Genomic DNA, 15,315 nt, shown 5'->3' with positions numbered 1-15,315 from the left:
ACCACCATTACCTTTTGGATGGTTAGAACTTTCTCCTTGCAGCCTTATTGTCCTCTCATTATACAACACTATCACCATCTCGGACATATCATAGAAAGCCTTTCTAAAATCTTTCTCATCCTCAAACATCAACTCTTATCCTTCTTCATGTGCCATGAGTGGTGGAGTTTGTGACCTCCTTGAGTGAATTTGAGGGTTTGGTTCTTTAAGCACTCCTTCTCCTCTTCTCAACTTAGACCTTGTTATCATTCAAGAAAACACTTGAAAAAACTATCAAACCTTCAAAACAACCATGCTATGATACCAAACTGATTTGAAATTAAAATTGAAGGTTTATTGTAAAATTTTGCAAGCTAGTTTATGTCTTATGGGCAATGGATCAAATTTTGAAAAACACATAAACTTAGTTAAGTTTTGCATATTTAAGCAGTGAAAAATAGACAATATGTAGCATCACAAAACAACGATTTGATGATGAAGTTCACCCTTCATGGGCTACGTCTCTGGGTCCAACATCCAATGTTGGCCCTTTATATTATATGCTCAAATTTGGAATTACATCAATATATAATGCTCAAATTGCAAAAATAACACTGCCATTGTGTCCAAAACACCCAAAAACCCTTATGTAGGCTCTTCTTGGGCTCAAAAAGGCTGAAAAATGACCAAGTTAGGCTTCCTTCTTCATTTCTCTACTAATTGTTATGCAAATTCGTCCCTCTGTCAAAACTGGCAAGAAATTCTGTCTTTGGCGGATATGCAACGTGACAAATTCGCGAGGGTCCAACGACAATTCCATTGATAATGGTGCAACTTGTTAGAGGGTTAAGCGCGCCAATAGGGCCGGACCCCTATACCTCAGTCCCCATGTCATATGAAAATTAATGTGACTGGGGGTTGGGCGAGGGCATGTGCCACGCGGCTGACCCTCCCTCCAACAATTATATGGTTGCGATGGGACCCCAGGCTAGGGCCACGTGCCCCACCCCTCACGCCTTTATTGGTGGTTATATCAATAACGTATGACCTTGCCCTAGGTGCCTTGTGCCCCCGCCCTCTCCGCTTAACATTTGGTCATGCAATAATCAATGTGAATTGGGGCTGGGACAGTCAGGAAAGCTCACCAGCCCGACCCACCCACCCCAAATGCGCCATCAAACCACAATAAATGCAAATATGCCACAATGTATTAATAAGAACTCTTGTGGCACGATGGTAGGGCGTTGAATTGTGTTGCCAGAGGTCACGGGGTTGAACCTAGGGGAGGTGAGTCAGTCGGTCCATAACAAAAAAATTAACCAACATAATAGAACCACGTGGAGACCTTCCATAGGGCCACGTGGAAGCCTTTCGGTGGGCCATGTGGTGGGTTGTGGTTGGACCAACCACAATCACCAAAACAAATAGAAACTCGCCACTTGTCCTATTATGATTGGTTAGTCTAATGACTGTATCGCCCAGTCAACTTGCTGACGTCAACACCATGTCATCGTACGGTCTGCCCAGTCAACCCTATAAGTTGAGTTTTTATTTGTTTGCCAAAAAATTCAAAACACGATAAATTTCTCATACTGTATCATATTGAGGTGATTCAAGCGTCGTTGGAATTAGAACGACAAGATCTACAATTTGGTGTTAGTTTCAGGAGAATTTGAGGACTTATTTTTTAGCATACTTTTTTATCCTCCGGATCATTTTGTTTAGCACAACTCTTCAAAATACCTTCAATCTCATCTAGGGAAACCTATTGACCAACAAAATACGCCTCTTCTTCAGAGAAAAAATGAGGGAACAAATTAATTACCTATAATTGCTCCATTAAGTTATTGACAGGGAAGTTGCTTAAAAAGAGAGGAGAAATGAGAGACCACAACTTTCTTTAAATAATATTTATTAGAAATATTCAATCCATCAGGCCCCTTTAATTCCCAAATAGAGTTATTACTTTTCTATAAGAAGCATACTTATGAAAGAATTTAGTGTTACCGTCGCCCTTGGATATCCAGTTGGCCCCTCCTTTAATTCTCCATTCTTCTTCGATTAGCTTTAAAATCTATAGTTTTTTCAATAGAAGGTTGCACATGTGTGCTTTGATTTATGAAGGGAACATATCATTGTAAAAAGAGTGTTTGAAAATATCTATTTACTGCTCATTCGATCCAAGCTCAACATTTAGCTCTCTCTTCTTATTCTTCTCCCATATGACAACCAATTTCTTCAACAAGCTTAACTTGAAAGAGAAAGAATCCATGTCTGAAGCAAGAAAGACACCGCTAGAGAAGGCTAACAATCCCTAACAAGCTTATTAAAAGACTGATCTTCGAACCAAACATGATTAAATTTAAATGGAGGGGGAGAGAAAGATTTCTAAACCTCAATGTCTATAAAAATAGACATTGATCCGAGATATCGTTTGAGACAATCCAAGATCTATATTTACTAAAGCAAGGAATAATATTTTTCGCCAATAGAAAGTGATCCAATCTTTTCACGATCCCATCACTATCCACTTTTCCATTTTTCCAAGTGGGATCCATCAAAGATGAACATATATCAATAAGCCCTGCATTATGGAACAAAGAAATAAAATACAGAGCAAGAGGATCATTCTTGGCTTTACTACCCCAGATCTCATTGGCAGACAAATTTAGACTTATATCACAAGTGAGAATCATCTTATTGCATCCAAGAAGGCCACTACTCTAAAAATCATCCCAAAAATCCATCCTTTCATTATAAGGCCCGTAGCAATTGACAATAGTCACCGACCTAGAAAAACCTCTTAAATTACCTTCAAGAATTAATCCCACTTTAGATTGGAAAATAGAGAAAGAGGCCAGAGCAAGGTCCCAAACAACAACTAGGCCACTAGACTGACCATCTGCATCCAATGCATAGTCACACCAACAAGGGCATATTTTAGAGAAGAACTCCAAAGCTTTGGTCCCTGATACCATAGTTTCCTGAAATAACATAACAAAAGGGTGATGAGACTCAATCAACCTCCTAAGGGAGAGGAATTTGGAGTTTCCCCCAATTCCCCTAATGTTCAACGATAAGATTATCATTCCTGACTTCCTTCAACGGGAAGCGACGCTCTAAATGGGGAGGAGGCGTTACAGACATAGGAACTAAAGGAGGGAAAGAAAATAAATCTAGAGAGCTCGAGGAATTAGGTTGACCCCCAAAATGAGAGTTATGAACAAAATTGACAGATTTAGAACAAGGGGACACAACTTGAAGAGGAGGGCCTGCCAACAAAAGGGGGCAGCAGAGGGGGGAAGGGAGGGTTGAAGGGGGCAAGGGACCACGACATTTGGCAAACAATTCAGAAGCATTAATTAGAGAGCCACTGTTAACAGGATTGAGACCAAGAACAATAAGGAAATTCTTAAGCAAGCTTACCTCTGAATTAGGATTGATACAATTATTAACAAAGTTGTTTATATTCATCCAACATGAATAAATCTTCAAGAGAAAGGACAAAAATTAAGGAGTCTTACATAAGAGCTACCTGGGATGAGAATGCATCCGGAGACAACGGTTCCTGCAAAGGATGACTTGTAATGAAATTCACATCTGACAACAACTCCGTGGAATTATAATGGAGGGAATTAGACACCAGATGCCTCGAACTGAAGCCACAAGACTTAGAATTGTTCACAACAACATGACCTGAGGTAGTAGACTCAAAAGGCATGAGAGGGGCCTCAACGTTATTGAGCGAGCCCGAAAGCCCTTTTTGGGTAGGGAGAAACTCCACCATATCTTGAAAAGACCTATGTTACTGAGCAGAAACCATCCCACGATGAGGCCAATGACAATCCTTAAGCAGATGACTAGTTTGGTGAAGTCGAGACACCTTAATGGAATTTTCCAACAGTTCAAAGTTTGCACATATTGTCTGTCACCATTTGATATAATCAGTTTCTCAGGAAGGTTAACCTATGAATCCAACTCCACTAATACCCAGGCAACCTGCTTTTCAAACTCCACCAAATATTTGTTATATAAGTAAATAAACTTCCCCAACACATTAACCACACCGATGAAAACATTTCTCATCCAAAGCTCAAGAGGAAACCCAACAATTTGACCCACAAATACTTGAGGCGTAGTTTCTCAATAGCAAGATTGAAACTCACATGCCACCTTTGAGTCCAGAGAAATCCCTTACCAAAAACCCAAGGTTTGGACGAGACCCTAATTAAGTCTTCCTCCTGTAGGAAATGAAAGGCAAGCTAGTCATTAGCCAAACGGTTAATCTTAAGGGTATATCCAAGAAGGGTCTCCAAGCATTCTAAACCCACGATTGAATACTTTCTCGGGAGAAAGAGACGTAAAACATTTTTCCATCCAACACCCTCTCAACTAAACTTGAAACCTTATTCAAATTAACATCAAAACCAAGCGCTAGAGAGGGCTTTGACTCATTGAATTTCAAAGCTTTCTACCGCTGACGATCCCTAGCGGCCTTGCCGCGCAACCCCAGACAAACAATATTCTTTCTTTGCTTGCAGCTTTGGTGGGTTGTCTTGGGCCAGCCCGCCTTGGCTTTGTCCTTTGTTATGTGGTTTGGGGGCACCTTTCCCTTGCTTCGGATTCGCAGATCCAAAGTCTCGCTTCTTCTGTTTAAACTTTTGCTCGATCTTGACGGCATATCGGTATGTCGTGCCAAGTGAGGAGATGTTCAAGAATTCTGTTTCTTCTTATATGTACATGTGCAGGCAACCACGATATTTGAGTACCAAATGCTGCTCCGAATCCTTGACACCCAACTTTGTGCGAAGGGTATGGAAAATATTGGTAAACTCCAGCACGTCTTAGTCCCTTCCCTGCCGCAGCGTGGTCCACTTTATGTATTGATCCTCATAGCTTCCAACAGGGTAGTACTGTTCCTTGACGACAGTCTGGAATGAATTCCAAGTTGGTGCGGCTGAAAACAGTGAGGCCATACTTTCATCCTTTTGCTCGCAGTAGGTTTTCCACCAGTCCTTAACGTGGGGGTCGGCTTTGAGAAGAGTGAAAGTAATCTTTTCCTGGCCGGAAAAATCATGAACAAAAAAATACCCTTCTAGTAGATTTAACCATTTATCTACGACGTTTGCATCTATCTGACCCCCAAATATGGGAATGTCAAAGTTAGCTTGTACTTTAAAGGGTGTGGCGCTTTCAAAGTAGCTGCTGGAAGTAGATGTGTTGCCCATGGGTAGCCGCTAAAGGATCTGGGTAAAGTTGTCCATCATCGCGTTCCTTTATTGCTCGAGGGCCTCTTCGAGCAAGATTTTGATAGGATCTCCTGCCCATCATCTTTCTTTTCATTTGCCATGGGAGGTCGTCGGGATTTGCGAGGCTGGTCTTGCAAAGGTTCGACTAGTTCAAGCCCTAACTCCTTATACCTGACCTCATTGGGGACATGCATAGAAAGACAGAGAAAGAGCAGACCGCTCTGATACCACTGATCCAGATTTAAACAGGAACGCAACAAATTACAGATAGAACCATACATATAGAGATGTAACATAAATAATACTTCATTTAATTACTGTAAAATACTGAAATATGCTTACAAACATAAATGGAAATAAACTAGCTAGGGCAATGGTAGCTTATCTTTGAGAAGGGATGTGGCGGCTACATGCCTCTGAACTGTGTTACAATGAGGCTCGAAGGCCTATTTATTGTTGAGAAACAATGGAAAACCCTAAACATCCAAAAACCTAACCCTAGAAGATGAAACGCCAAAATGTGGGCCCCGTTTGGGTAAATTTGTACATCAACTTCCCGAGGTTGTAACTTTGGCATACGATCTCCATTTGACGCGCACAATATCTCGTTAGAAAGATCTATCCAAGAACTACAACTTTGGGAAGAGCAACATCGATCCATGGATGTATGTTGCTCCTAGTTTTCCCAAAAAACATTGTTTAGGGCCTCAAAACAGCTCCTGAAGTTCAGGACCTGAAAAACTGCTAAAAATAGTAAATTGTGCTACAAATAAGGCAACTGAAAAGCTGAAAGAAACAATGGTGGGGATCCAAGTGGACTTGGCGGGTGGCCACCAATATCCACTTGGATCACTCAAACGAGAAGGAGAAGCCACTTGCAACTGCGCCAGACTTGAAGCCTCCGGGGAAACCACTAAGGGGGGATCTATCTCCAAAGAAGAAGGGTGCAAGTCTCAAAACCTAGGGACGTCGTTGAATTTTTCAATCCCTCGAGAGCTGGTTCCTCCGAAAAAATCCCCCCCACCTCAAAAGAGCACCTCTAAATACCAATGAAGACGGTAATATTAATGTTGCTATCCATAATCCCCGCAGAAACACAGGGTGGCAAATCCTCATAAATCAGAGGAGCGGGATGAGAGAAGGGAGAACCGGATGGCCCAAGAGGAAAGGATGACTGAGAGGTCGGGGAAGGAACATAGACAATAAGAGGGAGGGTTTAGAATGATGTTCGATGGAGGAGCAAAATATAGGGGGGCATCATCAAGCTCCCCCCAAACTCTAAAATCAACGACGTCAAGAGTGCCTGACATCACTACCCACACAAAGGACAGACCGATAAACGGACAAACCCCATACCACCACCAGGAAGAAACAAGTTCTTCAGCAAGACCAAACTGCAACAAAAACCACCAACACAACAACAAGCACCGGAAAATGGAATAAAGAAAAAACCCACTAACAATTATACATAAGAGACCTCGTCACCATGAAAACGACCCACCAAAGAATACATACACCACGGGGAGTAGGCAAAAGATGACATACTCGACAACTACCACAAGAATCGGGGAAACCCGCAAACCAATGACCATGAGAAAACATATACCTACCTTCAAGGAGAAACCAACGACACTGAAAAGGAACCACTAGAAAACTGTAACTGCATTGAAAAAGATCCACCATTACTATAGAATAACCTTTGCCACAAAATCACCACTACTAAGGTTTCCTCAAATAAATACACTTACGGTGGTGGTGACACCACCCATTCTATTAGTAACATTGTCACCACCAATAGTAAATAATAACAACACGATACTCAACAAGTTGTTGTCATATATTTATAGAAAATATTTATCTTTAAAAAAACATAAACATATATGATTATAATTATAATTATTTTAATAATTTTTTTCATTTAATATTAAGTTTAGGTTGAGACTATGCTATATCCAACAATGATGTATCTAATTGTGAGAAAATCACTTAAATCTAGAGGCCTCTTGAAAGTCAGTGGGCGACTCCTCTCATTCCCCTCTTCATAAGATTTAAGCTTAAAACTTTTTAAAAACTAAACGATATACAAACTAACCAAAATTTAATAAAATAAATGTACCAATGAAAATATGGGAAATTTTAATTTCAATTAAAAAAAACCAAAATCAACATTATTCATTATCAATATTCCAAAATTCAAAATTTAGATGGAAATAAATATTTAATAATAAACCCTTCCCAGAGCAACCTGCAAACTATAAACGTCGCAAACATAATCTCGTGTCTAGCTTAAAGCTGGTTCTTGGGTCGAGATCAAAGATACCTGCATGCTATCAGCGAAAACATTAACAATGGAGGAAGATATGGATGCACCGGAGGAAGTAACCCTGTCTAAGGTATATTTTAACCTCTTTTTCTCTTTTTAAATCTCTAATATAATAGTTCGGTCCACAAGATTAACCCCCTGAAGCCTTAGTGGTTTCCAAAAACATATTTCCCGCAGTTCTTGTAGGCAGTTGCAGCGAACTTTTCACTCGTTCACGGCTCCAAAACGAAAAACAAAATTAAGAGATCCTATACTAACCTCAAAACTGTATACGAGCCCTATAAAGCAGAACCCGTTTGCAATGGGTGTAAGAAAAAAAATACTTTTTTGAACTTTCGATTATTCAAAACAGAGTAGCGGACCAGCAAAACAAAGAACAATTGTTCCCGTTTTTGAAAACTGTTTTCCAGTTTTACCCATTTAGTGCGGTTTCCTATGGAGACTACCCCAAAGTTTTTGATACTTTTGGACCCTTGCTTTACCCGTCTCGGAAAACGTATTTCTGTCGTTTCTGTTTTCCATTTCCGATACTTGGGGATATACGGCTTTTATTGAGGAAATTTACAGCCAATCAATGGGTGTTTTTTAATTTGAAAATAGGTGCATATACGCTCATCAAACGGGGTTACATCAAATGAAATGGTGAGGAATTATGAGTTTTTCAGCATTGAGCAAGGTTCAATTACTATAAGGGCTTCTCAAGAGGAATTATGAGTTTTTCAGCATTGACCAAGGTTCTTGGTCAATTACCATTCAAGAGGAATTATGAGTTTTTCAGCATTGACCAAGGTTCTTGGTCAATTACCATAAGGGATTTTCAAGAGGAATTACGAGTTTTTCAGCATTGACCAAGGTTATTGGTCAATTACCATAAGGGCTTTTCAGCATTGACCAAGGTTCAATTAACATAAAGGTTGTTCCAGGTTGGTCAATTAACATAAAGGTTGTTCCAGTCTCTAAGATTGCTATGAGGCACCTTGAAGCAGTGGTCAAGTATTGCAATACCCATGCACACATACATAGATGCAAGGCTGCTCTCGAGTCCTCCTCAAGGTCAGCTATTGTTGGCTCTTTGTTGTAGTAATATAGCTGCAATCTTGTGGCTACCTAGCTGCCCTTGATGTAAATTTTAAAAGCGTGCTCACATATAACGATAACTTCTGCTCAATAATAAACGTAGAGGAGAGCGCTTTTCAGCATTGACCAAGGTTCAATTAACATAAAGGTTGTTCCAGGTTGGTCAATTAACATAAAGGTTGTTCCAGTCTCTAAGATTGCTATGAGGCACCTTGAGGCAGTGGTCAAGTGTTGCAATACCCAAGCACACATACATAGATGCAAGGCTGCTCTTGAGTCCTCTTCAAGGTCAGCTATTGTTGGCTCTTTGTTGTAGTAATGTAGCTGCAATCTGGTGGTTGCTGAGTTGCCCTTGATGTAAATTTTAAAAGCGTGCTCACATATAACGACAACTTCTGCTTAGTAATAAACGTAGAGGAGAGTTTTCATCGCTTCCAGACATATATAGTTGAACCTTTTTATTAATCAGAAAGGTTGTAAACTAGATATAAGATGTGCTTTACCATCATGCAATCGTTTGCCAAGAGATGTGATGGAGGGGTATATATTCTGTCAAAGTCACATAAGACTTGCACCTAGCCTCATCTTCTTAGGAAACTATGTTAGCACAAGCAGCAAACTCAACAGGTTTTCAACTTTGGCCATTATCATTGCAAGCACTTTAACTCACTACTACACCACAACTTGATGAACAAACAATGTGTTATTGTTGGGAATGGGTGATTTTTCTTTTTCTGCCTTTCTCATTCATTTCGATTTTACCTTTCAAGGCTGCTTCCTATAAGGTTCCTGATCTGTTCTTCAAGGTGTTGGAATTTCCTAAACTGTGGTCTTCTGACTTTGCATTAAAAGAATTCCTAAACTAATAGATAGCTGAAACCTGAAAGCAACTCAAAGTTAGTGTTCTAATACTGCTAAAGTCTATAAACACATTTTGCAGAAAGCTTATGATGGAAACTCACATGACTGTCTTAAATCACATAACTGTTATTAAGCTGGAAAAACAGCAGAATTACAGCTTACCTGCTAATCACTGTTAAGTAAACAAACAGAAACTCAGTTTATGGACTGTCAAAACCTGTCACTGCTTGCTCATTAATTCTGAAATGAAATTTGCTACAGGGAAACAACATCAAGGTAATTCACTGTTTGCTGTTAGAAAACTGAATGGATAAACCTATATTCCTGCCTTGGCTTTTATAGACTTAGACAAACTTTTATTGACTTTTATCTTGGCATTTTCTCTATAACTTCTTTTTTAGGAATCTTCAAACAATGAAATTTTGTGGAGATTGTAGAACAATATCAAAGTACCTATGTTAAAAGTTGCAAGTTTGTATTCACTATACTTTTGGAGATATACCCAATGGAAATTAGGGTTTGTGACTGTTTTTGAATTCAGTTTCAAAAGAGTCATTTTGGATTTTTTACTGGAATATTTTTTCTATAAAGATTTAAATTTTAAACAGCGAAATATTGAGGCACCTGAAGAGAAACATCAAAGTATCTGTGGTAAAAAATTTAATTTTTTGTTTGCTATAATTTCAGAGATATATACCCTATGGATGTTAGGGTTTGTCACTATTCCTGAATTTAGTTTCAAAGAAGTCATCTTGGAATTTTCGTTATTACTTTGTTGCTATGAAGTAACAAGTTACATGTGTTCAAAATTTCAGATTTTGGTTTGCTAAAATTTTGGATATATGCCCTTAATTCAAGGTTTTATTTTAAATAATTTCAGAGATACCCTATGGAAGTTAGGGTTTGTGACTGTTCCTGAATTTAGTTTCAAACAGGTCATCTTGGAAGTTCAGTGTTTCACTATAAGTTTGTTTATGTGATTCAAAATTTTAGATTTTGGTTTGCTAAAATTTTGGAGATATATCCTGTGGGAGTTAGGGTTTGTGACTAGTTTTGATTCTTGAAATCCACTTCTAAACCAATCATCTTGGTAAGTTTGTTGTAACTTTGTTCCAGAGTAGTTTCAAACTGAAATTTTCAAGGATCTGAGAAGGCACAACGAAGTACCTCAGTTAGAAATTTTAGAATCATATTTGACAAATTGGATACTTGATATGCTGTACAAGTTCACTCTTGGGAAGGGGTGAAAAAATCATGTTATTATAACTTTCATTTGACATATTAAATTTTAACTAGACTTGTAGAATTGTAGAGAAGACATACCAAATTACTACAGGCTGGAAGTTTAGATTCAGAAGGGCTGAAATTATAGAGAATACATTAAAATAAAGGTCCGTTAGAAGGACATACTCTAGAGCAGGGTTTTAAAAGATGCGCGGACTTCAAACTATCATAACTTCTGATTGGAATGTTTGATTGGGGTGATTCAAAAGTTGTTGGAAAGAGAAAACATAGGATAATATATTGGAAAAATAATCATTACTATTTGAGACTATTATTTATAAATATATTAGGTCGAGGGTTTGGGTTAGACCTCAATTAAGAAATAATGGAGATACCTAAATTTAGTGGAGATGAAGATAAAGATAAAATCAATCCTAAAGAATGGTTGATGATGGCAAAGGAATCTTGTATGAGTCCCTTTGTGGCAAGTTTGTATTTTTCTTATAGAGCTTCCAAGTGGTGTAAAGGCGTTGATCGAGATATTAGAGTATACTTGCATGAGAAAAATTGAAGAATTGTTCTCAAAGAAATGGATCAAGGACTAAAAAATGGAGGTCCTGCATAACCTTGAAGATGATTTAAAACGGGCTATAAAGGAGATCAATAAGAAGGGTGATAAGCTATCTAAACTACAAAACCTTAATGTAGCACTCATTAAGGAGATTGAACAATTAAAACATGGAAAGGGTAGTAAGGGGATTGGAAAAGGGATGATTCAAGGGAAGAATTGAAAAAACAAAGATGAAGAATTGTGTAGATTATGAAACCATAATAGAAAACTGTTACCCACCACTTGTTGGTAGTATGCATAGGAGAATTTGTTTCTCCTAGATGGTCCTTAGCCGGCAGCTAGCTGCCCCTTGCAGCCACTAGATAGCTTGATGTGCCATTATTTTCACCACCTGAGCCGACCATGTGTTCCCTTGCCCATTTGTTATGATAGTATGTTTGAAGGTGGGCCTCCTAACCCAGAAGGTATGACTTTTCATTGGTATAATTAAGTAATTTTCCTTACTTATCATGGACACTTTTGGGCATGGATTGGTGGGAGGATTCGACGAAAATAGTGGGCTAGGTTTGTGCTCTTGTTTCCTCTGCTCAATTTGGTGGTTAGCCTTGTATCCTAGTCCCATGGGATCTCCGTAATTGGCCATTAGCTCTAGGAATGGCACTAGATGGGAAATCTCGATTTTGGTTGTGTGGTCCCGCTTCTCGACACCATATACATCACTCCCCTCCACTCATTTTAGCCCCATTCATGTCTTTTCCCATCCGGGTCCACATGTGTCCAATGGGTCCACATAGGGTTAGCCTCCCCCTCCCCTTGTTCGCACCTTGGGTTGAGCTTGGAACTATGCCCCAGAGGTTGATGCAACTAAAAAGAAAAAGAAAAACATAATTTGGCCACTTTCAACAAGAAATGCATCACAAAATGCAAAGGATGGTCGAGACATACAAATTTAGCACGTGGGCAAAAGTCAAACATGAGCTCTATACCCCTTATTTGTGGCCTTCACCCTGGTTCCCATGGGCCCTAGATGAGCCCCCTCCACATTAAGGAACCCATGATTGTCCCAACCCCTGGTACGCAATGAAAGGGGGTATCCACTGCTATATCCTATTCATCATGCTCTCATCCCCTGGAGCTCTGAGTAGTTATGAAGAAAAATCAATCAAAGGCAAAAGGCATATGAAGATTCAAGAAGGGTCGAAAAACAAATGCCAAGGGTAATTCATGTACCACGATTTGCTCTCTCCTACACTAATATACCCAAATTTGGGCTTCCCTCATCATAGTTACCCTTGTACCATGACATGTGGCCTAGAGCATTTCCCTGATCCCTACTTCGTTCCATCACTATATCACATGCGACCTACCACTTGATGGATGTACCATGGACATGTCATCCCCTTTAAAGGCTGAAACCACTTAATAGGGCCCTTGGTTAACCCCCTTAATGAGCTTGGAGACACTTGTACATGCCAAAGCCCACTATGGAAGGGCATGCTACCATGAAGTGCCCCATTGATTCTGCGATTTGTAAGCTCTTTTACTTGATTATTCTAATGATTTGTTGTATTGGAGGGCAAGGGGACACATTAGATCTTATGCAAGATTGCAGGTGGGTCTCCATTTGGGGTTTGGTCTCCCTATACGGGGTCCAAGCACTCTAGAGGGCCATCTTGGCACTTATAGGGTGAGTGTTGAGAGCCATAGACCTCTATAATAGCAGAAAGTACTTTATGGATCGCCAACACCACTCAATGATTGCTCGTGTTCCACCTTTTGGATGAGGATGATGCACCTGGTTCACCATGTCCAACCGGCTCCACACTTGCACCATACACTTGGCAGATGTTCTAGAGTCCTGATGAGGATATGTCTCACTATAGGAGACAAAGGGAGGGCTTATGTCATCATCTTAGCCTTTACAGATGGTTCACATGCATTATCGATCCACTTGGAGACCCATAAGGATGTCCTTGTGCCCCCACACCCACTTGAAAGCACCACATGTGACTTACTTGGGAAACAAGGGGCCAATCCCTCATCCACTATGTTTGAAGTCCATTCTCTCACCATGGATTTGAACTTCATTAGGCCTTCTCAATGGACCAACAACTCATTATATTGATTATTCTGCCCTCTTGAGAGGCTTATTTTTATGTTATTGAGCTATCTTGGTGGGCTTGTCACCAAGGGATGTTATTATTGCACATTATTTTATTATTTGGGGTTTAATTAGGCCTAATTAGGCAAATCGAACTCTTTAGAGATCATATAAATTGATGAGAGGTGATTCATTTCTCTCATCATCACTTGGATTTGGAATTAGTAGCTACTTGGAGAATTTTGCATTCCCTTTTGGAGGACGAGTTTGGTTTCATGGATGAATTTTGATGTTTGGATACTATTCTCTTGGTCTTGGAGCTTCATTCTTGTCATGATTTGATGATTGGATATACTCATTGTACATGTAAGTGATTTCTTTTTCATGTTTATTCTTGTATTTATCATATCACATGAATGTTGCTGGGATTTTTGCTATCTAGGTCTGAAATTTACTGCTACTCTATGCGAAATGGTGGAATTTTTGATCTATTGAAGCGTTGCATACATTGCATGTGTCATGTATGAATGGGTGAATGTTCCTAGAGGTTATTTTTATTGAATATACCTTGATAAGTCATCAAACATTGCACATCGAAGTATAAAGTCCTTGGGTAGTTGCTCTCATGCCCTAATTTCCATGTGAAGTTGCCTAGAGGCCTCCTTGATTGGGTTAATTCTCTCCAAATCACAAATTCACCTTGACTCCATCTCTCCCAAAGGCAAGGCACTATTGATCCATCCACTAGTGGTTCCTTATACGATTATTTTTCTTGTCTTTTCCTTCTCTTTCTAGGTCTACCCCTAATAGGTCACCTAGGGCATCAATCAAATTCCTTTCTAGCCTTCCAATCACCTTGATTTTTGGTCCACTATTGCATTGCTTTTTGTTTAGAGGTCCTCCAAGTTTTAAGCAAATTTGATGGTAGAATCCCGAGATAGAGCAAGACTTAGCCACAAGACCAATTCTTGCCCTAGATTGATTTGGGTTATTGTCGTCATTAGGATCATTGCATTCGAATCTCAAAGAAAATTAGTCCTTTGACCCTATTCCCTACCATAATTAGGTCAAGCCCCTCATTGGTTGATCAACTCCATACCCTTGACTTAGTTTTGGGTCCACTTGGCTTTGTGTGGTCCCACAACATTGTAACTCCAATTCCACAAGGATTACATAGAAGCCTCTTATCCATAAGGATCATTAGGTCTAGGAAGCCCCTTTTTCATAGCACAACCTCCAAACCTAGGCTCAAGAATCCTCTTAGCCCGTCCTAGAGAGCCCATTACACTACTTTTGAAGCAAGCAAGCTATCTAAATGAGCCTCTCTTGTGAATAGGCCTTAGGAATCACTCTCTATCCATTCATAGATCCATCCTTCCTAGTGATTCCCCCTATACCGGGTCTCCTCCCATCGGTGAAAGTCTGTAAAGAGTAGGGAGCCTTAGCTGAGGTGATAGTGGGCTATCACTCCATTGTTGCCCCTTCACCTAGTAGTTGCTCCATAGGATCCCCACTTAGGACCCATGCTAGTTTGAGCGGTAAGAAAAACTACTAGATGATATCAAGATATTAAAAGAAGAAAAGAAGCATTGTTAAAGTCAAGAAGAAACAAGGATCTTAAAGGAAGATACTATAAAAAAATTTGAAGAGGAAATTTGCAAGAAGATTGAAGAAGTTCTAGACATGGATGAGAGATAAAATCAGAAATGTATTCTAGAATTGAAGAAGGACGTCAAAATTTGATAGATGGGGTCACATTGCAGCTTTCAAAGGAGAATGAAGACAAGATTCAAGAAGGTCACTAGAATATACTTGAAGAAGTTGAACTCCATCTAGAGGATGTGCATGTCAAATATGATGGTATTATCTCTAAGGTTAGAGTAATCAAAGACCAAGTAGAGAGAATAGAGGGGGCTATTGCCTCTAAAAA

General features: G+C 39.5%; 1 protein-coding gene across 1 annotated transcript in view; it reads left to right on the top strand.

Annotated features, from left to right (window-relative positions):
• Window positions 1-7,462: 7,462 nt before the first annotated feature.
• Window positions 7,463-15,315, top strand: part of LOC149197131 (uncharacterized) — a 195,004-nt gene continuing 187,151 nt past the window's right edge. The window contains exon 1 of the mRNA XM_089405740.1: window positions 7,463-7,621. Coding sequence (XP_089261866.1) covers window positions 7,553-7,621 — 69 coding nt within the window. The 5' untranslated portion in view covers window positions 7,463-7,552. The remainder of the gene's footprint in view (window positions 7,622-15,315) is intronic.

Source organism: Pinus tabuliformis, chromosome 2_2 (genome assembly GCF_031772625.1).
Source record: "Pinus tabuliformis cultivar Carrire ecotype Pingquan chromosome 2_2, CPIR1, whole genome shotgun sequence".
In the NCBI taxonomy this organism is placed as follows: Eukaryota; Viridiplantae; Streptophyta; class Pinopsida; order Pinales; family Pinaceae; genus Pinus; species Pinus tabuliformis.
Note: the sequence above shows the minus strand (reverse complement) of the source record. Positions and strands in the feature narration are given on the sequence as shown.